Source organism: Penicillium hordei, assembly GCF_028827395.1.
Source record: "Penicillium hordei strain IBT 12815 chromosome Unknown utg000005l_segment0_segment0, whole genome shotgun sequence".
Classification (NCBI taxonomy): domain Eukaryota; kingdom Fungi; phylum Ascomycota; class Eurotiomycetes; order Eurotiales; family Aspergillaceae; genus Penicillium; species Penicillium hordei.
This window is the reverse complement of record NW_026623146.1, coordinates 1864132-1885788: the sequence shown is the minus strand read 5'-3', so window position 1 is coordinate 1885788 and position 21657 is coordinate 1864132. Positions and strand designations below refer to the sequence as shown.

The 21657-nt window shown below is 48.4% G+C and overlaps 8 protein-coding genes across 8 annotated transcripts; 5 read left to right on the top strand and 3 right to left on the bottom strand.

Moving 5' to 3' along the window:
- Positions 1 to 18: 18 nt before the first annotated feature.
- N7537_009661 (putative GTP cyclohydrolase II) lies at positions 19 to 1541 on the top strand (the record flags this gene model as incomplete). Its single annotated transcript, XM_056900715.1, has 4 exons — positions 19 to 123; positions 183 to 1139; positions 1195 to 1476; positions 1536 to 1541. The coding sequence occupies 4 exons, from the start codon at positions 19 to 21 to the stop codon at positions 1539 to 1541; spliced, it is 1350 nt and encodes a 449-aa protein (XP_056749383.1).
- An 803-nt stretch (positions 1542 to 2344) lies between these two features.
- On the top strand, positions 2345 to 2702 carry N7537_009660 (uncharacterized protein; the record flags this gene model as incomplete). Its single annotated transcript, XM_056900714.1, has 2 exons — positions 2345 to 2542; positions 2580 to 2702. The coding sequence occupies 2 exons, from the start codon at positions 2345 to 2347 to the stop codon at positions 2700 to 2702; spliced, it is 321 nt and encodes a 106-aa protein (XP_056749382.1).
- A 1357-nt stretch (positions 2703 to 4059) lies between these two features.
- Positions 4060 to 7170, top strand: N7537_009659 (basic helix-loop-helix domain-containing protein; the record flags this gene model as incomplete). The annotated part of the gene is made up of 1 exon (XM_056900713.1): positions 4060 to 7170. One exon carries the CDS (start codon positions 4060 to 4062, stop codon positions 7168 to 7170), a length of 3111 nt encoding a protein of 1036 aa, XP_056749381.1.
- A 2290-nt stretch (positions 7171 to 9460) lies between these two features.
- On the top strand, positions 9461 to 11513 carry N7537_009658 (ferric reductase family protein; the record flags this gene model as incomplete). The annotated part of the gene is made up of 5 exons (XM_056900712.1): positions 9461 to 10064; positions 10125 to 10186; positions 10243 to 10831; positions 10901 to 11062; positions 11116 to 11513. 5 exons carry the CDS (start codon positions 9461 to 9463, stop codon positions 11511 to 11513), a joined length of 1815 nt encoding a protein of 604 aa, XP_056749380.1.
- A 449-nt stretch (positions 11514 to 11962) lies between these two features.
- On the bottom strand, positions 11963 to 12915 carry N7537_009657 (DUF3632 domain-containing protein; the record flags this gene model as incomplete). The annotated part of the gene is made up of 2 exons (XM_056900711.1): positions 11963 to 12459; positions 12528 to 12915. The coding sequence occupies 2 exons, from the start codon at positions 12913 to 12915 to the stop codon at positions 11963 to 11965; spliced, it is 885 nt and encodes a 294-aa protein (XP_056749379.1).
- Positions 12916 to 13387: 472 nt separating this feature from the next.
- Positions 13388 to 14226, bottom strand: N7537_009656 (putative EF-hand calcium-binding domain protein; the record flags this gene model as incomplete). Its single annotated transcript, XM_056900710.1, has 2 exons — positions 13388 to 14112; positions 14166 to 14226. The coding sequence occupies 2 exons, from the start codon at positions 14224 to 14226 to the stop codon at positions 13388 to 13390; spliced, it is 786 nt and encodes a 261-aa protein (XP_056749378.1).
- Positions 14227 to 15332: 1106 nt separating this feature from the next.
- Positions 15333 to 16373, top strand: N7537_009655 (zinc-binding alcohol dehydrogenase family protein; the record flags this gene model as incomplete). Its single annotated transcript, XM_056900709.1, has 1 exon — positions 15333 to 16373. The coding sequence occupies one exon, from the start codon at positions 15333 to 15335 to the stop codon at positions 16371 to 16373; it is 1041 nt and encodes a 346-aa protein (XP_056749377.1).
- A 1056-nt stretch (positions 16374 to 17429) lies between these two features.
- Positions 17430 to 20856, bottom strand: N7537_009654 (putative potassium/sodium P-type ATPase; the record flags this gene model as incomplete). The annotated part of the gene is made up of 5 exons (XM_056900708.1): positions 17430 to 18260; positions 18312 to 20202; positions 20266 to 20360; positions 20422 to 20548; positions 20609 to 20856. 5 exons carry the CDS (start codon positions 20854 to 20856, stop codon positions 17430 to 17432), a joined length of 3192 nt encoding a protein of 1063 aa, XP_056749376.1.
- Positions 20857 to 21657: the final 801 nt, after the last annotated feature.

Genomic DNA, 21657 nt, shown 5'->3' with positions numbered 1-21657 from the left:
TTTCTTCTCTCAGTAATCATGTTGAAAACAGAACCCATTGCCACTGTCTTGCCCGTATCAACGGAACCATCTCCAACAGCTCCCCCCACCGACCCCAATCACCGATACAGCAACCATATTATCGTAAGGAGGATCAGATCCGTTCTGACTCAACGTTTGTATGATGCTGATATCAAGTATAGTTGACCACTTACCCAGGCCAGAGCGGCATTGACCCCGTCCCCCTTGAGTGGGGCGCTCCCGACGCCAAATCCCGGGGTCCGGTAGTTGTATCCCGCAGCGGGAACCTCGTCAAGCGCCGCAATGCCATCGGTGCCCATGGTGGAAGTTATAGCATCTACAATGCCCTTGCCATTGCCGCTGGTGACTTGGATGCGGATTTCCGACCGGACTTCCGTAACTCTGAGCCGACTTTCAATTTCCCCCCGCAGCCTGCCTGGGCGGATAAGAAAAAGATCGTCTCTATGGATCCTTACGGCCATGACATTGTTAACCAGTTCAAGGCAGAGCTGGAGGCTGGCTGGGATATCCGTCCAACGATGGCGGTTACTCGCGCTAACATGAAACTCGCGGAGATTGCCGAGGATGTGAAGAATGGCCTGCTCGAGGTGGACGGTTCTATTCTTGTTGATTCAACTGGTGAGGTTCGTGTCACTAAAGTAGCAGCCGAGCCTGTCTGGTATCTTCCCGGTGTGGCAGAACGATTTGGGGTTGACGAAGGCACTCTTCGCCGCACCTTGTTCGAGCATACCGGTGGAAGCTACCCCGAGCTTATCACTCGGCCTGATCTGAAAACCTTCCTGCCCCCGATCGGAGGCCTTACCGTGTACATCTTCGGCCCACCAGAGCGGATCGCGGATGAGAATGTCAAGCTGGCTCTGCGTGTCCACGATGAGTGTAATGGGAGTGATGTGTTCCAGTCAGATATCTGTACTTGCCGACCATACTTGGCGTTCGGTATTCGTGAAGCAATCCGAGAGGCACAGAACGGCGGCAGTGGTGTGGTCATCTACTTCCGCAAAGAAGGTCGAGCCCTTGGAGAAGTGATTAAGTATCTTGTGTACAATGCGCGCAAGCGTGGAGGTGACACCGCCGATAAGTACTTCACTCGGACAGAGAATATTGCCGGTGTCCGCGATGTAAGGATCCTGATCATTTAAGGTGGCTCGCATGTACTGACTGCCTCCACTGTAGATGCGCTTCCAAGCTCTTATGCCCGATATTCTGCACTGGCTCGGCATTACGAAAATCGATCGCATGCTGTCAATGTCGAATATGAAGCATGACGCCATCGTGGACTCTGGCATCAAGATTATCGAGCGTATCCCTATCCCCGACGAGATGATCCCTAGTGATTCAAGGGTCGAGATCGATGCCAAGATCCAATCGGGATACTTTACTACCGGCAAGCAGCTGACAGATGAAGAACTGACCCAAGTCCGTGGACGCGGCTGGGAGAAATGGGAAGACATTTCGGTAAGTCGCACTGACTCCTTGGACACACTGTAGACTCGCGTGACTGACCGTCCCTGCAGCACTAAAGTCGGGCATCATGTTTCCCTGTGGAGATCACTTCAATTTCGGTAGTCCATTTTTGGGTAGTAATTTGTTCAGTATAATGTGTGTACCAACGCACGTTATCATAGAGCGCTTTTGCAGGAGTTCATGAAGCATGGATCCATATTTAAGAAATAAATTGGAAAAAAAAAATATATTGGTTGACTCGAATAACAAATTCCATGTCGCAGTTTGGGTGAGATGAGTAGTAGTAGCAAATCGCAGGGTACTCACTAAATGACTTTCGGGGTATTTTCGGTTTTTGAATGGACTGGCATCCGGCACAGGACCTTGGTAGCCTGATCATCGGCGTCTAGGGCGATGCGGACTTCTTCCCTTATCTTCCCCCGCATGAAGTACAATCTACAGCGCAAGTGAGGTCAACTAGAATTGTCGTTGTCGACCAAAGTGTCGAAACCCAAAGTGTTGAAAATGTAACTCCAACTATCAAGCCAGGTCCTTCCGAAGAAGCTGCTACGCTCCCACCGGACACTAACAGGGTCCCACTGATAAGCCCACGTATAATGCAAGAATATCCTCTTGTGAGCGTAGAGACCAAGGTAACGCAGACATACAAGGCACGGATATGCCGCCTACAAGAGCAAGGATCCACGAACGGGGTACATACGCGGAAACCCAAAATTTACCTAAACGACATCACCCATGGTGTCTAACACTCAGGCCTGCACATCGCGATCTAGGCTCCACGCCAGCCCATTATTGGTCGCAACGAATAGCCTCTCACTAGCTTAGATATAGTGTTGGTGACTTCGGGAGTTATCCACGTATGCCCTCTGCGTTGACCAAATACGTGGTGGCTTTGTATTCTGTGCTAGCCGGGGTGGAGAATGCGTTACAGAGGCTCAAGCCTCATGCCCCATACAAGGCGGGCGGTGATGTGGTGAAGAAGTCGGTGAAGGAGTTGACTAAGTACAATATTTTATTAATGCCATCTGGTAGGACTGAGTGCATAGTCCGGCTTTTTGTAAGTAGATAAAAATGGATAATAATGAGATTAGTAGGCTGGTTCAGGAAAGTTTGAGACCAAACTGCCGAGTCCAGCCGAAAGCAGCCCGATGGGAAGCAAATGGATCTTCAAGAAGCTAGAGGATCATGATACAGGGTGGATGTTGTCCAAAGCGTAAACGGAAAAGTTTATTTAGGATACCTGTCAAAAAGTGGCCACGAGAGCCCGAGTGCTTCTGTTAATGTAAATCACTGTGGGCTACAACACCGGATTCGAGATCCACACAGCCTGCTAGGTTGTGTGGAGTACCATTGATCCCATTCGCCTCTTGCGCCGTTCCTCTACCTATGCAGGTAGTTTCCGGTGCTACCGGTGAGGCAGGAGTGGAGACTAGCGCGATCAGATAAGATCACAACACGCCCATTTTTTTCCGTCGTCTACCTGCGGGGCGCCAAGACATCACGCGATGACGTGTCAAGATGATCAGGCACGAAAAAGAAACGAAGTTTGGTTGGCTCCATTTCAGTAATCTAATATTGAATGTTCAGAAGATATAGAGATATAAAAAAGTAGAAAGGGGAATGTAAAGAAGTTGAAAAAGCTTCCAAAGTTGGAAATCACATGGGCTCCAGTGGGCAAAGAAACAGAGTGGAGATAGTTAAACCAATGAACATTGGCCATTGATTACCGTCATGAAACATTAAATTACAGTGTTACAAGTCCAAATAATCATGAGTCAGCATAATTAACAGCCGGAATACCGTCAGGGGTGACCGGCGAGCCGGAAGTGCCGCCAGCCGCGATCATACGACAAGATTTCCTTCCCATTCGGCTGCCTGGCTGGTGTAGTTTGGTCCATACAACCTCCCCTGATCTTCATGCACGGAGATTGGAAGCTCGATCTCAGTTTGAAGCAATAGCTTGTATCTCCAGGGCTGTCTCTCGTTACGTTGTTTTCTGTGTTCTCAAGGGCTACCTACCTTGGTGATCCACCTTCCCTTTATCACTCAGAGATCACCTATGCACAGCGGGTTTAGAACCCACCTGGTTCCTTGGGCCTAAGTGATTGCATCAAGTCTGTTTTATGTGGGTATCTTACACACCCCTGCTTTTTGCTCCTCCAATCGCCTAGCACCACCCGTGACTGTAACTCTCACATTCCCCTCCTCGCAACTCAGTCTTCACATCTCTCATTGCAGAAAGCACAGAGTACATACACGTCTGTTAAGCTTCATTCATTTGAGTTCGAGCGTTACACTTGAAGTTGAACCCAGTCAGTGTCATCTATCTCCTTACCGCAGTCACTGGATCGCCGCTAGCCTGTATCGGCCGAGCTGCCTGCTTTGCCTCTAATATGGCTGTGCAGGCAGCTAAATTCTGTTCTTTTAAAGAAGCAGTGGCTTTTTTTTTTCTATTACTGGAACTAACATGTCCTTTAGTGCCAACCATCTAAAGTGCCCAAGGCCTAATACATCAATCGGACTTAGACTGCCTCGGGCATTGGTCGAGGAACCAAGCGTGGAATACTAGCCAAAATGACCGGTCCCAAGATGAAGAATGACTTTCAGCTTTTCTCTTCACGGACCAGTGATGCAGATGAGGCTCGAGGAAATGGTCATCTGTTCACACATCCAACCGGAGAAAATGTGAACCAAGATTGGACCCAATGGATGCGATGGGATGAGCCAATGTTCTCGGAAGGAGATCAAAAGCCAATGGCTTCATCTACGGATCTACCATCTATTTCCCCGCAAACAGATATGAGCTCCCCAGGTCAGTTGAACTACAAAGACTTCTCGCCTAATCTTCCGCTCGGCTTAATGGAAATTCCATCCGAGCCCAATGCCGGGAACAACCTTGGGTACACCCACAGCCTGTCTGGACAAAACTGCCACACCAGCCAGCAACAAAATTTAGGTCTGGTGTCTCCAATCTCAAGTGTTGGGACAAGCCGGAAGCGAAAGACGGGCAGCGATGACGACGCTACCACAGTGACTGGACCAGTGCAACCGGGCAAGAAAATGCCTGCCAAAAAGCGAGCTCACAACGTCATCGAGAAGCGGTATCGTGCCAACTTGAACGATAAAATCGCCGAACTTCGCGATAGTGTTCCCAGCCTTCGGTCAGTCAAGAATCCGAATGGCGGCTCACCCGATGATGACGACGAACCGGAGGGAGCAAATGCTGCGAACAAGCTCAACAAAGCATCTATTTTGTCGAAAGCGACGGAGTACATCAAGCATTTGGAAATTCGTAACCAACGTTTGGAAGACGAAAACACTGATTTGAAGAACCGACTCCGCCAAGCTGATAAAGCAGCAGATCAGGCCGCCACATCCTCGGCCTCTGTGTCCTCGCCCAGCAACTACGCCTCGACAGACTCGGGCTCCGGTACCTCACCTAGTGTGTTTTCTCAGGCGGAAGAGGTGTCCAGCGACAGTTCACCCACCTCTCAGAACCCCCCAGAAGGCCTCATTCCGGTTCCCGATGCGTGGAAACGTATGCGAGCTGAAACTGCAAAGCAAGGAGTCTTTGCCGAATCCTATATTAAATACCCCTCGTCATCATCCTCGTCTCATCAACCGCAATATGCGAGAGAAGATAGGTCCACTCGACGCTCAAGGATGCCTAACAAGTATATGCTGGGTGCCCTTGCCGGTCTGATGGTTCTTGAAGGTTTGGGCTCTGACGATTCCGAGTCCGAGCCGAAGGGCCTGTTTGCACTCCCCATTCGCCTTCTCAGCCGTTTCCAAACACCCACGCTGGCACACTGGGAATTTTACCTGAAGCAGTTCTGGTATTCGTGGCAGGCTCGTGCGTTTTCTCATTTCCTCATGCTAGCAACGCTGGTCGTTGGTAGTGCCTTCATTGTTTTTGTCTACTTGTTCAATGCGCAGCCCATCACGCGACGTGGCCCATCCAAATCGGCTTCAGAGGGCCCGACTGCGCCTCTTACGTCTAGTGATTTCCGCCGGCAGGCTTGGCTAACTAGCATGCAACGGGTCGGTGTTCCACGTCATAGATTCTTCCGAGAGTGGTATGTCGTTACCTCGAGATGCTTTGAATACGTCTTACGATGCTTCATGGGATGGAAGCTCTACTCATGGGCCACGGGAATCACCGAGGAGGATGAGAAAGGCCGAGTCAAGACTTGGGATATCGCAATTGATGCTCAACTCACTGGTGGGGATGCTGAGATCAGCAAGAGCCGCCTTGTGCTCACTATCTTTGCTGCCGGCACACTCCCATGCACTCCCACAAGAATGATAATCAAGGCCTTGCATGTCCGCATTCTTTTGTGGAACGTCGGAGAGGCAGGCTCCTGGTCGTTCCATGTGTCAAACGACATTGCGCGAGCTCTTGCCAGATTCCAGTGGGGTGTGGCTCGAGAAATCAATACCGCGCTCCCTGAGGGTCACCCTGATAAGCTTCCTCCTCATCTTGCTGCCTTGATCAAGTTGGATTGCGAAGATGTTATGATTGACAATATTATTCAACGTGCTGTGAATCTGACATGGAATCGACCAACTCAAGAAGGTACTGGCGACGACGAAGTGCTGCTTGATGTTGTGGACGAGGACCCGGCCATCCAATGTTCGCAAGATGCACTTGCGGCTTGGTGGTCCAGTCACCTTTTGCAAACCGCTCTTCTCAATTATTTCGAAGCAAGCGAGAAGGGCCCGGTGTCCAAAGCAAGCCGTGATGCATTCAAAGAGAAGATTCGTATGTCTCTTGACGTCGCGCCAGTTCTTTCCGCCGCGCACACTCGGGCACTCGTGATGAAAGCCGTATTCTTTGAACAAAGCCGCATTGAAAATGTCGGGGCAGTTCTTGCCGCACTGCCAAAAGAGAAGCGAAAAGGAAGTCAGAGCCACTCATCCAACTTCCTTGATTCCTCTCTGCCCGTTTCTGTGCGGGACGAAATATCCATTGCCGTGCGTTGTGCTATGATTGCCGCCATTGTCACCGCACGATCCACAGGTGACGCCTCCTCACTACCCGAGTCTTTCACCATTCAAAAGGCCATCACTTGGTTCAACCAGCTTCCGATCGATCCCATCGAGCTTTCTCTCATTGGGTTTTCGTCTGTCTACCACCTCCTACACCTCCTCGCCTCTGACGTGGATTATATCGCGTCATCCGATTCGTCCTCCCCTTCGAGTCCAGCCTCAGAGGCTACCTCTTCCGCAGACGATGAAGCTGAAGAAAAGCCGCGTTCGACCCGCAAGCTCTCCATCTGCCCCCGCGACATCCCCAATCTCGGGCGGGTATCAGCAGAACTCATTTATTGGGCCCGAAATGCCTACACCCCGGCTTTCTACGGCTTTTCATCTACTCTTGTAGAGGTGATCGTCAATTCGTGCACATCAGTCTGCCAAAATGCAGGCATCAATGTTGATGACTTTGTTCACACTGCGCCTGACAGGGCTTTTTCTAGGAAGCGCAGGACCCGTTGGCGCAGGGGACAATCCCAGTCATCTCAGAGCGACGCCGATCAAGATCTAGTTGATCATCCTGTCCAAAGAGCCCCTCTGCGTCGGGGACGATCAGCCAGCAATGACACTGGGTATGGCAGCCTCTCTATTGAGGAAGATGAACAGCCACTCCCCCATACCCCTCCCAATGTGCAGGAGGTACCTGGCTGAGATCTCCAGTGACCACAGCACGCTGTGTCACTTACGCAAAACCAATAATGACGGCGTTTTCGGCTTTTGTATTTCTATTTTGGTTATGGTCGACGGTCTTTTTGGCCATAAGGAAAAGAGAGGGAAATGGAATGGTATCAAGAATAGCGTGTTTGTATAAGCTCTAGCGTCAACTAGAATGGCATCATCATAACTTTTACAATAAACTCACGTAGTTCAAAACTGCACGTGTATTGGAATTTAGGCAGCATAGAGGACCTTTGCCTATACTATACAATATAGAACCAGGGCTACTAACAGAGAACATTTCTGCGTTCAGCCTGTTCTAGCTGAGAGTCTTTCTGGGCAATTCAGTTTTGGTCTTACCTAGATAAAACCTTTCACTCTCTTCCTGATCTGTCATTGATTTTTTTTTTCTTTTTTAACTCCCCAAGCATCGGGGTTTACAGTGGGATGGTTTTACAAGAACAGTAACGTTCTGCCTTTGTTTCCAATGCTTGCAGCAGTCTTCTTTTGACATAGCTCAACAATGTCAGGATAGTCACAAAGGTCATAGGTGAGAATGGAAGGTGGTGTGCACATAGGATTTCGGCTGTTGTTTCCGGTCACTTGGGAACCATATCGTTCTAGTATGTATGTTGTATGTGGTATTTTTGTATGGATCAATCTAGGCCCTGAGAATCTCGATGTAACAGAACCTTCCAAAAGAAGCACTCCAAAGATTATTGATTACCTAACTTCTCCTTTCGCCATTCGTCTCTGTCAGCTTCTGCTCATTTTATGAGTAGATAATTGTCCAGTTATCCTGTTCAGATTAGATGGAGATCAAGCTCAAGCTTGGAAGTTTCGAATGTTAAACCCAATAATCATTGGTCCACAGGCTGTATGCAAGGAAACCGTTCGTACGGGAATGGAAATGTTAAGGCATCAATTTACTTTTGCCAATAATCTAAGGCCATCAATTCCATTCAACTCTCACTAGCAACCCGTGGATCTCCTGACCTGTAGTCACGATACCACATACAAGTACTCGAACTTTGACTCATCTAAACTACTCTATTCCTTTATCTTGCGCATTGCCACATACTTGGCTTTCCTAAGGCGATGGCTCGGCTGGCCTCATCATTTTACTGTCCATCTGGTTCAAGGCTTCAGCCCCGCCACGGCCTTCGCTCCGTTTCGTTTCGGGCAGTTTGTGAAGCAGAATGGTCAGTGGTTCTTTCGAGGGCCTTAGCTTAATGGAGCTCACTAGACTGGCGTGAATTCCGAGAGAAGTGGTTTGGTAATTGCGTCCATTTGGTATCATTCTATACACACGGACCCCTACCTAGAATTTCTCGAGCCAATTCAGAAGTCTTTGCGGCTCTCGGTCTTACTATAGTGTGTCGTCATATATACAAAGTTCCAAGATTGCTACGCTGCAGTTTCCACCTCGGACTTGACCATTGTCTCGAACGTTGCAGTTGCATCCCATTGAACCGAGTGTTCGAGGCTCGAGTTCACGTTAAGCGTCTTGTTATCGAGAAATCTGGAAACTGATCTGCAAATACCAAGCAGAATAGACCCGATCCAGAAACAAAACTAGTCATTTTATTTTATTTTATTTTTCGATTTTCTCATATCTTCATTCCTATCCCACGACCGATTGGGAGACGAAGAATGCTGGAAGTGACAGCGGGGATCAACATTCCGTTTTCGGGTTGCCGAACAACGGCTCCATCTATACGGCTACCCCTTCATCCTATCCAGAGCCCCTACACCTGCAATGACCCAGCCCGCCACATCATCCCGAGATCCACATGCCCTTCGATTTGGTCATGACAGGGCATTTGCCAGAGACTTAGAATTCTTCACTACTCAGCCGAGCGCATCATATCCACTCAGAATAAACTTCACACCCATCCCAAGGTCCATTTCGGCCGATTCGACGTTACACTGACCATGCGAGATCCAATTGTCTACGCTTGCCATGTAAACGGGAGGGTGGGCTCGTTCGTCTTTGCAAAAAATAAAATAAACTTGCGGGACCTGCGCCGGTCAATGACGGCATGTGTCTATCCATGGATGGCTAGTCTGGAAATTAATACAACGCCAATGATCCCCACGTCTTACTTTCCTTTCCACGCGATCCCAGTACCATTTAAAGCATACCCCGTCCAAACCTTGTGCTCTCGCCCTTTCTCGGTCTTGAGCTTTTCGAGGGTTGGGTAATATATGCTCATTGTGGTTGACGGTCTTCTTACCTGAGCGGATCTGCAGCTGGAGCTCCCCTTGCCTATTGAATGGCACGATGGGTGTCGAACTCGAAGGAAATGGCCCGGGGGAGCCGCCTATGAACCCCACGATTGCGGTCCCTCTGTTCGTTGTCGGTGGACTGATAGCATTTTTATTTGTCTGGAAAACCATCATTCGCATCCGACATCGTCGACGATCGAAGGCGGCACAGCAAGGAACCGACCAGACGCAGCTATGCCAGACAAATCGCCTTAATACGGCTCTCAAAAAGCATTTGCTATATGCTCCGATATGGGGCAATCGCCACAGCCGCGAGTTCCGCATCTTACGGCTGCATATGGGGTCTCTACCGCTACGGCTGGAAGTGATTTGCCTGTTGATCTACCTCAGTTTGAACACAATTTTCATTGTAGTGACCGTTGATTGGTGGATCAGCGATTACTCCGAGAAGATGTTCCAGCTCAAATACGCCGCAGGTCATCTAGCAGTTATGAATACGCCAGGCTTGGTCCTGGGTGCAGGACGAAACAATCCGTTGATCCAGCTGCTTGGTATCTCGTTCGATACGTTCAACTTCATGCATCGTTGGGTGGGACGTGTAATCACAGCCAATGCGGTCATTCATATGAGTGCCGTGCTGGCCGACCAGGTTTATATGCGTGAGTTGCCTTAATCATATATGATGCAATCATTCACTAACATCGACTTTTTGAACTTAGATGGCACGGACTATGTTCTATATGTTATGTGGCAACAGAGACTCTTTCTATGCGGCCTTCTGGTATGTGATGCAGTTCACCAGCGCTTCAGATGGTCATCTAACATATATCTCCTTAGGCTATCCTTGGATTCTTTTTCATTTTTATTCAATCTCTGTCGCCGGCCCGACATGCATTTTACGAATTATTCCTTCACCTACACATAGCCCTGGCCGTATTTGCCTTCGTGGCGCTTTGGTATCACCTGAAAAACCTGTTACAACAGCGTGTGCTTCTTGGCACCTTGATCCTATGGGGTATTGATCGTGCAGGTCGACTTGGAATACTACTTTGGAGAAATCTTAGCTCAAGACCCACAACTGCCACGGTCGAGGTTCTGCCTGGGTCTGTTGCTCGCGTTGATGTTGCCGTGGCTCGGGCATGGCGCTTCCGTCCAGGCCAGTATATGTACCTCTACATGCCGTGCCTTGGCCTGTGGACATCACATCCCTTCACGGTTGCGTGGTCATCGACATCGGATTCGTTGGGTATGAACGAAAAACGCGCCTCGGGTGACTCTTTGGACGCTCTCACCGGAGGCTCGCCGACTACAACCATGTCCGTCCTGATCAAGGGCCAAGACGGGTTCACGAAAAAGTTGCTCCAGAAGGCGGAAGACTCCGCTGAGGGACGTATTCAGGCTATGGCATTGGCAGAAGGGCCATTTGGTATGGATTCCATATTTTAAATATTGATTGTTGATGATGATCTTGAACATATTTGCTAACATCTCACAGGCGGTATCCATTCTCTAGCCTCATATGGTACTCTACTGCTGATAGCTGGGGGAATCGGCATTACCCACCCAATGTCATATTTGAATGAGGTTATCGCCACATTCACCGAGCAAAAGACAGCCACTCGCAAGGTGCATCTGGTCTGGATCGTCCGCAGTCTAGGTATGACAACCCCGCCTTTTACATGTAATTGACCACTAACATTAAAAAAAAAGACCATCTCAGTTGGATTCAAAGTTTCATGGCCGAAATACTAGGCCACGAATCCCTAACCAGCTCAACAAACCCGAACGGCCACTCATACTTCCAATTTCCACGGCTCCTCCTCTCCATCAGCCTCCACATCACATCACATAAGGACACAGTCGAGGAATACATCCCACAACCAGATTCGCTGTGGATGCAATGCGCTCCGCCCAACGTACCGGTCAGCATTCACCACGGCAAGCCGTGTATGCAATCCGTTCTAGAAAAAGAAAAAGAAGATCAGATCGGTGCGATGGCGGTGAGCGTTTGCGGTCCTGGTGGCCTGGGCGATAGTGTGCGGGAGGCTGTTAGAAATGTGCAAGGAGAGAAGACGGTTGATCTCTTTGAAGAGACATTCTCATGGTAGGTGACTTTTGTCTCTGAATATGTTAACTAGTGGACGCTCTGCGGGTTTGACGTTATATTTTCTTGTAAACAATTTTTGAGTTGAGCTCTACATCAATACCCTCTGTGAGGTTTTAAGAATCGGTTCTAAATCTAATTCAAATGTATGTTTTTGACTAGAAGCCTGATGTACACATTGTTGCGATGCTAGAGTAGTGGTTTGTATACACTTTGCATACTAGGTCTCAGTTGGCGAATCCGTTCTTTGTACAGAACCTACATTCATTTTTCACTTCCCTATTCTTGATATAGACATTGGATTAAAGAGATTATCTACGGATTTGTCCAAGGCTTATCTCATGTACCTACTTGGGGTATGATCAACCCAAAATCATTGCCGGTCGCAGATATACCCATCATGCATTCCAATACTCTAGGGGCACTACTCTATTTTGCAAGCATCGAAAATTCTTAACAGGATGGTATGTCATTGTTCATTACACGCTCAATTTTGGCTAGAGCACGGTCTATCAAATCTTCCACGAGTTCCTGACCAGACGTGCAGGTAACCTTCGCATCACGAATGCCTTGCACCCATATATCCCATCTTTCGCGTTCAAAGCCTTTCCAGCCGCGGTTTGAATACATTTCTCCTGGTCGCCCATCATACTTGTTGTATCTTCGGCAGTTGAGTACATTTTCCCATAGCCTATCACCGGCACAGATTAGCCAGTAACACACGCCAAGCAGACCAGCTGTAGAAGCCACTCGTTCGGAAAGAACGCCCTCTTCAAACACATGGCGAAGCCCGCGGAGTGCCAGATGAGACACATCCATAGCATCGCTGATCCACACCTGCAACGGGGAAGTGTACTCAACATCGGCAGCTTGGGTCACTTTGGCGAGGAATATATTGAGCTTTGTCCATCTGATTTGCTGTTCAGGCTCCATATCTGGGTCGCTGAGGTCTAAGGATCGATTAGCGCGACAGAAGAAAAAAAAAAAAAAAAAAAATACAGAATCCGGTGTCGCTTACATTTCATCTGGTCAGTCCATATTTCACGGACCCAGAAAGTCAGGGACGGTAGATGTGACCATACTCTGCTTCCATCTTGTGTCTTTAGGACCAACCCAGTCGACGAATCGACGGCATTGTACAGCTTCAACTCTGCCAGGAACTTAACCAATGGATCATACTGAGTTGTATCGATTTGCATAGCCAACTCAATGATAGCTATAAATGTTATTGCATCGGCCTTCTCGATAGTGCCTCCTGGGCCGTAGTCTTCCAGTCTGTCCATTGTCGCAGCTATGACCCATTGTACAGCATCATCAACCTCAACATCCCCATTGACAAGTGCCTCGAATAACTTAAACTCCTTGGACTCTTCAGCCCGCGTGAGCGTGAGCATCTCATCCCACATGGTGACTATTGGCAATTTTTTTCACCTGAGGTTTTTTTTATATTTTCTTTTCTTTCTTTATTTTTTTATTTTTATTTTTTTTTTCAATTTACGAGTGGGCGGGAAATCCTTGTCTAGCGTGGCTTAGGGCTAGGCTAGGCTGGAGATTATTACCGATAGAGTTTATTTTTGAATGTGGATTCGATAGATGTACGATGTAGTGGATTAAATAGATACGAACGTTGAAGTCAAGCAATAATGATAATGATAATGATAATGATGATGTGAATACGAATACCAAGACAGTAGTGGATCGAAGGATCATAAGGGGTGAGGGGTGTTATATTAACCCCAACGGACATTGCCCGTGCGGGGATATTCTTGAATTCCGAAACCTAGCAATTCCACTGTATATATCTATCCCAAATACCGAAAGGGAAACAATTGTATAAGAAAACAAAAGAAAAACATATGAGACACTTAAATTAAACCATCACTGTTCAATTTGACTCTGTGCAACAGCCCACTGGAAAAGTTCTGCGATCGAGTTGCTCACCGCAGCCGTCCTAGGAATTTCATGTCCACCGCCATGATCATAGGTGCGACGTTTCGTTGCTTCGCAGATACCAGACAGATGCACACCGGCCGCCCACCGAGGATCTTTCGAGCCGTAAATATGTACCGTGGGAATGTTGATGTGGTAGGGACTAGTAATCTCATTCCGCAATTCGGCCTCCGAGAGCCCGCTGTCTGGACTTTGGAGACCAATCCACCGCTCCCCACCCTGCGCCAAGAGAGCCGCCGAGTGAGCTTGTTGGTTTAATGCAGACCGGGATGCAAGATCACGTCTGCGCGCCTCGGCAGAAACATGGAAGCCCATCTCCTCAAGAACACCCAACGATGCACCACCGCACACAAAAATAGCCGCTTTGAACGGCGGCGGGAGGTGGGGTGTCTCTTCGTGGTGGAATAGCAGAGCACTAGATCCCAGGGCGCAGCCTTGAGAGAACATGAGTGCGAGATCGTATGGGCCATTTTTGGCGATATGAGCAGTCAGCCAGTCGTAGGTGGCTCGGACGGACTCAACCTTGTCATTTTGCCAAAAAGAGTAGTATGGCGGACCGTAGAAGATATCTACTCCCGGAGCGGCGTCACACTCGAATGGACCATCGATGAAGTCAAACTGTATGTCGTCGGGAAGTTTGGCGCGGAATGTGGCTGGGGATATTAGTTAGCTGGAAAGACCGGTGGACAGCGGGGGAAGGGCTGACCAATTTGGGACTTGAAGATGGAGCCACTAGTCCCTCTGCCGTGGAGGCAAAGCACTTTCATGATGATATTCTGGTTGAAGTTGAAATAAGAGGGGAAATTCTGTCGGAGGGGTTCAAGTTCATGCAGGTAAGCACTAACCGACTCGACCCCGCGATATGACGGTTCCGGGATAATGCCTTATTTCGAACAGTCCAAAGACGTCAAATCCGTTGGTTTGGACTCGAATCACAGGATACAAGTCTGACCATTATTCTCAAACGGCTTTGAACCCTGATTTTGTTTCTAGTCTTGGCTGATACCCCCTTGCGCCAATTAGGCGGAGAACCTCATATACTGGCATGTCAGACATACTTACACTGAAAATAAATTGATAGAAATCTCGAAGGTAGATTTAAAGTTGCCGCGGCTTTTGTAGTTTTCCTGCCAGTTTTCTCCGTATTATCAAGCCTAGTATATGATCGGGGTACGATCTTATTCCTTTCTGAGCATCCTGGTCTTTCTGGCACTTTATTTCTGAATTGTATCTATATACTGTGTCATGGTGGAAATGTTACTTTTAGAAATTTGACCATTTGTCCGTCGAAAATCGGCCTCTAGGCTACGGTTGGAACATATGTAGTGTCTTTCTTATCTGCAATACTCATAGTGCTTCGTTTCAGGTGAATGATTGGCGCAATATGGCCTCTCTAAATGCGTCAAAGGCTTGACTGCATTCGTGTTCATGTCAATGATCCCTGGTGCAACATTGAAAATTGGCCAAGACTAAATCAAGACCCAGAGTATGGAATAGGTAGAGGGAGTATCGATTGGGGCCTACTTTTCAGTGTGAATTGAAAGATGTCCAATGTGGGGGCTTCCGTTTTCGCGTGATAAAGGCTGTGTAGCATATTCATGCGTGGCACACATAAGTATAAAACACCACTGTTCCAGGGGCAACGCTGTTAACCTGTTAACCAACTGTGTAGAGGCGGATAAACCAAGACGGAGTCGGTGCAATAATTGTGACGACCCTCAGAAAATTGTCCAAGTGGAGATATAAAGTGGATATCCCGAGTATTTTGTCATACTTCTCCCAATTTGTAATCAACAAACTATTTAATACTCCATCTTCTTCATATTCCATATTCCAGATCACTTTCTTTCTCCTTTATATCCATACTACCACCATGAAGGCAGTCGTCATCACCCAACCCAAGACCGAGGGCTTGGTCACTGATCGTCCCCTTCCCAAGCTTCGCGATGACTACATTCTTGTCAAGACCGTCAGTGTGGGCTTGAACCCCACCGACTGGAAGCACGTTGCTTACCTTTCTCCTACCGGTGTTCTCATCGGATGCGACTATGCAGGCATTGTCGAGGACATCGGTAAGGATGTAAAAAAGAATTTCAATAAGGGTGACCGCGTGTGTGGATTCGTGCACGGTGCCAATGCAGTGCAGCCTGAGGATGGCGGTTTCGCCGAGTACATTGTCGCCAAGGGTGACGTACAGTGGAAGATACCCGAAAATATGAGCTTCCAGGAGGCCGCCACCCTCGGAGTGGGCATCAACACCGTGGGCCAGGGTCTGTACCAGAGTTTGAAGCTTGCATTGCCCACCGAACCCATTAAGGATGCGACCCCGATTCTTATTTACGGCGGATCCACCGCGACCGGCACCCTGGCCATCCAATTTGCCAAGCTCTCGGGCTACAAGGTCCTGACCACTTGCTCCCCGCACAACTTCGATTTGGTCCGCAGCCTTGGCGCCGATGATGTTTATGACTACAAGGACGCTCAGGCCCCCGCTCAAATTCGCAAGGCCACCGATAACAACCTGAAGCTCGTATTCGACTGCATCTCGCTCGAGTCCAGCGCTGCGTTCTGCGACAATTCTATCTCCACTGATGGTGGCGAGTATAGCGCTCTGTTGAACACCAAAATTAACCGTGCCAATGTGAATGACCGCTTCACCTTGGGTTATACCGCCATGGGCGAGGCATTCACCTTCGGGGATATTTCCTTCCCCGCCAAGCCAGAGGACAGAGCTTTCGCTGAGAAGTTCATTCCCATTGCTGAGAGTCTACTAGCCCAAGGAAAGGTTAAGGTTCACCCTCCAAAGGTTGGTGAGCATGGATTAAAGGGTGTGATCGAGGGCCTGAAGTTGCTCAAGGAGGACAAGGTCAGCGGCGAGAAGCTGGTCTACAATGTCTCCGAGACCCCGGAATAAGACACTACTTTGTGTCTACTGGATAACTTAGAGAACCGCAAGGCTACCATTTTTGTTCCCACATTATCTATCCCTGTATTCCAAGTGATATATTTTTCATTAGTTGTCATTGACATTGTCAATGTAGAACCTTCATAAAACAGGCTTGGATTTTTCTAGAATTTTCCGCTCGTCACCTGCCCCTCCTTTGTTATCTCAAACCTGATTATTAATCGAGCCATTCTCCTGCGTTTCGTACAGGAGTGTCCCTCGGGTCCTCGGTTTAAATCTCACTTCCAACTAACTGTTGTCTTGCCAGCCCAGACTAGTTCCAAACCAATTGCGACGGTTATCAATTGAACCTTTGCCCAAACACGCCAGGAACATCAGGAAGCATATCAAAAATGATTACACAACGTTGAATAAACATAAATTCTTCATAACGGTCTTTACCTTCTAAATTAGGGCGCGGATACCTTCGGCACTGAGGAAGTTTCCCGAGGTTCGGACAAAGGCCAATCATATTAAGGCTCTATCCGTTTTAGGGTTAGTCTCCGTAGGAACAACTATCCCTGGATGCATGGACATACTGATAGTACATCCACTTGTGGAAAGCATCATCTGATGTCCCGTTCTCAGATCGGCAGTGATTTGAAAGCAACAGGTTGATTGATAATCTATTGACAAGGCCGCTATCAAATACCACGCACTCTAGGACTGCCGGGGCACCTGCAAGTGCCTCGGCAGAGACCTGATTAGTACTCAACATTTACGTGGACTGCCCAGAATTTCCTCGATTTCAAAGGTCTTGGATCCTAGTTGGATGATAATAAATTTATTCCAAAACATAACCCAGTGTTCTCTCCGTTTCTTTGAGGTGTGATATTGTTTGAATAGGAAGGACATGACCATTTTAAGTCCCGGAAAATCCATGCTAGTTGAAGATATATCAAATAATTTCATTCTGGAAACATAAAGTTAGATAAGAAAATGAATAAATAGCAGCGTGTTGAACATCTGAGAGGCAGCGCTTCATGACCGACCTGGTGTTGAACCAGTCAGACATATGTTCCAAAATCACTTCAGTTCCACGCTCGCATTCGCGCTTAGTGATAGTGGCGTAAGAGTGGCCAATCCTGCCCGAGTCTCAGCATCCTCTAGAGTAAGCGTTGCATTCTTTCCGCTCCCAATGCCTAGTGACCTCTTCACGGCCTTCCAGCTCTCAACGCACAACAGGTAGACACATGTACAGCCAAGGACCACTCCCCACTCCCAGGTGATAGCATGATGCTTGAATACAAGTTGGTTGACAACTGGGAGGTAAATGACTGGGAAGGCAACGACAAAGCCAGCCATGACCGCCCAAAAGAGGAAGCGGTTCTTCCAGAGGGTGGGAAAAACTGAGAATGTTTTGGGATTTCGGATCGGATCCATGTTGAATAGGGAACGAGAAAAGTGCTTCACCTCCCACGCTGTAACAAGGAGAAGAAAGGTGAGTGTCGCGTATGTTGTAGCGCGAGCGCGGAACACTGCGTCGCAGCTTGGATTGTATTCTTGATTACATCCATCGCCTAAAGAAGATGTTCCCGATCCCGCGGCATATATCACGCAGACAAACGAGACGAGGCAAAGTGTGCCCATAAAGGCTCCGTATATCATTTTATCAACGATGAGCTCACGGGTAAACACACCTATGCGTAGGTCGTGTGGTGGTCTATACATGATATCTGGCTGGGCCTCTTCAAGTCCAAGGCCGACGGCCAAGAATGAAGACGTAACAAGATTCGCCCATAAGATCTCCAGTGGAGATAGAGGGAAAACCGAGTCACCTCCCTTATCTTTAAAAGCAAGAGCGATCAACAGGAGGATCACTTGTGCAATGTTTGAAATGAGCAGATGCATGAGGAACTAAAGGTGATGTCAGTAAATCAACCTAAATATAAATGGGGATATTTTCACCTTCTGAATGTTATCAAAAAGTCGTCTACCTTCTTCTACTGCCTTGACAATGGAGGAGAAGTTGTCATCTGTCAAAACCATATCGGCAGCCTCCTTCGCAACATCGCTTCCATTTTTGCCCATAGCAATACCAACATCGGCCCTTTTGAGAGCAGGGGAATCATTAACACCATCTCCCGTCATGACACAAAATGCCTGACGCCGATGCATCGCATCTACCATCCGAACTTTGGTGGCAGGGCTGCAGCGTGCAATAACAAGAGGCAGTTCCTCAATCGCATCAATTTCTGCATCGGTCAACTTGTCGAATTCATCTGCAGCCATTACCAGTCTGCTGGATTTGACAACTGTTGCGACACGATCAAGGATACCGACTTCTGATGCAATTGCTGTGGCTGTCTTAATGTGGTCACCAGTGAGCATGTGAACAGTGATTCCTGCCATTTGGCATCTGCGTACGGCTGCAGCTGATTCGACTCGAGGGGGATCATAGAGTCCTACAAGACCCCCAAATCGTAGGCTTGATTCAGCAGAACTTCGTGGAGATATTTGAGATTCGTCGGCAGCTGGGGGTGTCTTACACGCGATGCATAGCACGCGAAGTCCTTCACCCGCCATCCGGTCGGCCGTGTCTCGTATGATTTGCTTTTCTGCTTCATCAATATTGAGATGTGGAATAATAGCCTCCGGGGCGCCCTTGGTATACACCTCTTTGATAATATCCCGTAAATTGTCATAGACAACGGTCATCTTCTTGATGGCAGAATCAAATGGATACTCTGTATGCAATTGAAGTTGTCTTTTCTTCATCACAGAGTCTTTTCCAAAATCAAAGCGCAAAGCCAGAACATGAAGAGCAATTTCCGTTGGTTCACCCACAGCACTCCATACTCCATTGTCATGGTGGACAGTGGAAAGGTTGCAGAGAGCAAGCGCTCGTAGGAAGGTATGTAGTGCAGGATTATCTTCGATGGGTTGATTGGAGCTCCAATCAATCTCATCTAGTTGAACCAGACCACTGGTCGGATCAAATGGATCTGTAGTCTGGCTCACAGTCAAAGTCCCAGCACCGGGGATCCATGCAGAGCGGGCTACCATCTTTCCCTGGGTCAAGGTCCCTGTCTTGTCAGAACAGATATTTGTGACACCGCCGACTGCCTCAAGACATTGGAGTTTTCGGACGATCACATTCCCCCTGGTCATTGCTTTTGTGCCCACAGCTATTGTGATGGTGAGGACAGCGATCAACGATTCCGGGATGACGGCAACGGCAACACAGATTCCATATATCAGAACCTCGCCCTGAACATCCCATTTATTGACTGAAAAGACTATTATGGCGAGCAGAATAGCTAGTCCGAAAAGCAAGAGTGCAAATTTGCTCAGCTTCACTTGCAACGGCGTGCCAACCAAGCCCAACACGTTCATGAAAAATGCCTTCCCCCGTTTCCCTGCCTTACCAAGACGGCTCGAGTCACCAGGATTGGGTTGTGTCTGTAATAGTTGTGCAATCTTCCCAACTTCTGTATTCATCCCTATTGCGGTGACTATTCCCATTGCACGACCTTGTGTAGTGCTACAGCCAGAATAAGCCATGTTGGTTCGATCACCGATAGGAATATCAGACAATGATAGGGTTATATGAGGGGTTTTTAGGACGGGGAGGGATTCGCCTGTCAGAAGTGCTTCATCCATGGAAGCATTCATGCCATCGAACAAGCGCAGGTCGGCAGGGACAATATCCCCAACCGCTAGCTGGACTATGTCACCGACAACCAGCGACTCCGCCTTGACAGAGGCAATGCGACCCTCTCGGATGGCCCTGCATATTGGGGCGGAGAGACGATGCAGCGAAAGGATTGTCTTTTCGGCGCGGTAGTCCTGAACGAAGCTAGAAGACAAGGTTTAGCCTAAGTAGGGTACAGGTTTCGATTCTCGATTCCGAAATACTTACCCCACAACTATATTCAAAACAATCACTGCCGTGATGACGCCTCCCTCAATGTAATCATCGATTCCAAAGGAGAGGGCCATGGTGATCAGAAGAACCTTGGTCTGTGTCAGCTATATCTTGCTAATAGCATTGATAGATCTATTGAGTTTAGCATACTAGTGTCAGACTGTTAGACACCTGCCTTAGCAGTATCCCCCAGACGGAGACACCCTCCATTTCACGCACGGTATTCGGACCATCGCGCTGGAGGCGGGAGGCCGCTTCGGTGCCAGAGAGTCCATTTCTAACGCGTGTGTTAACAATAACGCCTGGCAATGTTGAAGTGCACCAGATATTAACGCACCGGAGATCTGTGTGGAGGAGGGAGGCTAGCTCAGATGGTTCTATAAGATGGGCGCTCTGGCCGGGCCCTTCTTTACTTGCTTGGAGCTCGAAGGGCGTAGTGTTATCAGTATGCGAGATAGACTTTTTGTCGGTATCGCAAGGCTTAGTATGTAGCCGTTTTGTCACATTGGGTTGATTGATTTCCGTAAAAGGACATATAGGAGGCTCTGTCGATTCCTCGACATCGGGGGTTGTCTCTACGCCCATTCAATAAGATTTTGGTAATGAAAGCGGTGGAAATAAGCTAGCTGGTCTTTAAATCCCCTGATGAATACCCGTCAACCTTGAGAATAGGGGAAAAGTATGTTCACACTAGGGGAGGGGGGAGGGGGAAGTAGCAAGATGGGGGAAGGAAACCAGAAACGCAATTTGTATGCAAGAAGTAGCCATCTACATCCAACAAGAGCACATGTTCACATGTTCACTTGCTTCCAACCAGAAGAGGGGGTTCTCCAGGCTGTGAGGGGCAGCTCTGATCACATCGTGAAGCCACGATGTCATTGGGGCGACCCATTGTCGGAAATGCTTGGCTCATCTGGACTCCGGCGGGAATTTTCAAAGATACTGGTGTGCAGTCCAGTTAAATCATGGGACCCAAGATCCTTACATCGGGATTGGTGGCGTTCCAGTCCGGGGTTAAAGCCCAATGCACTTGGCTTCTAGGCAGTCGTGGCGTGCTATTCCTGGATTAAGGCTGACGGCTTATCGGAATTCCAGCCATGCCCTGTCGTACTTTGACTGTTGGAAGTTCAATTCAGGTCAGTGGTAAAGAGCCGAGTACCGGATAACAGGAATGCCCTATTGGTTAAATCCGGTGGTTCTGTGAAGTCCACAACTGCATGGTCCTGTATGAGCACAGCCGCCTTGCCAATAGTTGAATACGCCGCATTCCAAGAACTCGGCATCTTGGGACTGACACGTCCACTCTCACTGCAGTGACCCTATGAAAATTGGTAGCGAATCGGAGATGACAGTCGAAGCCGGCCACGGTCAGAGAGCGGTCAGAGT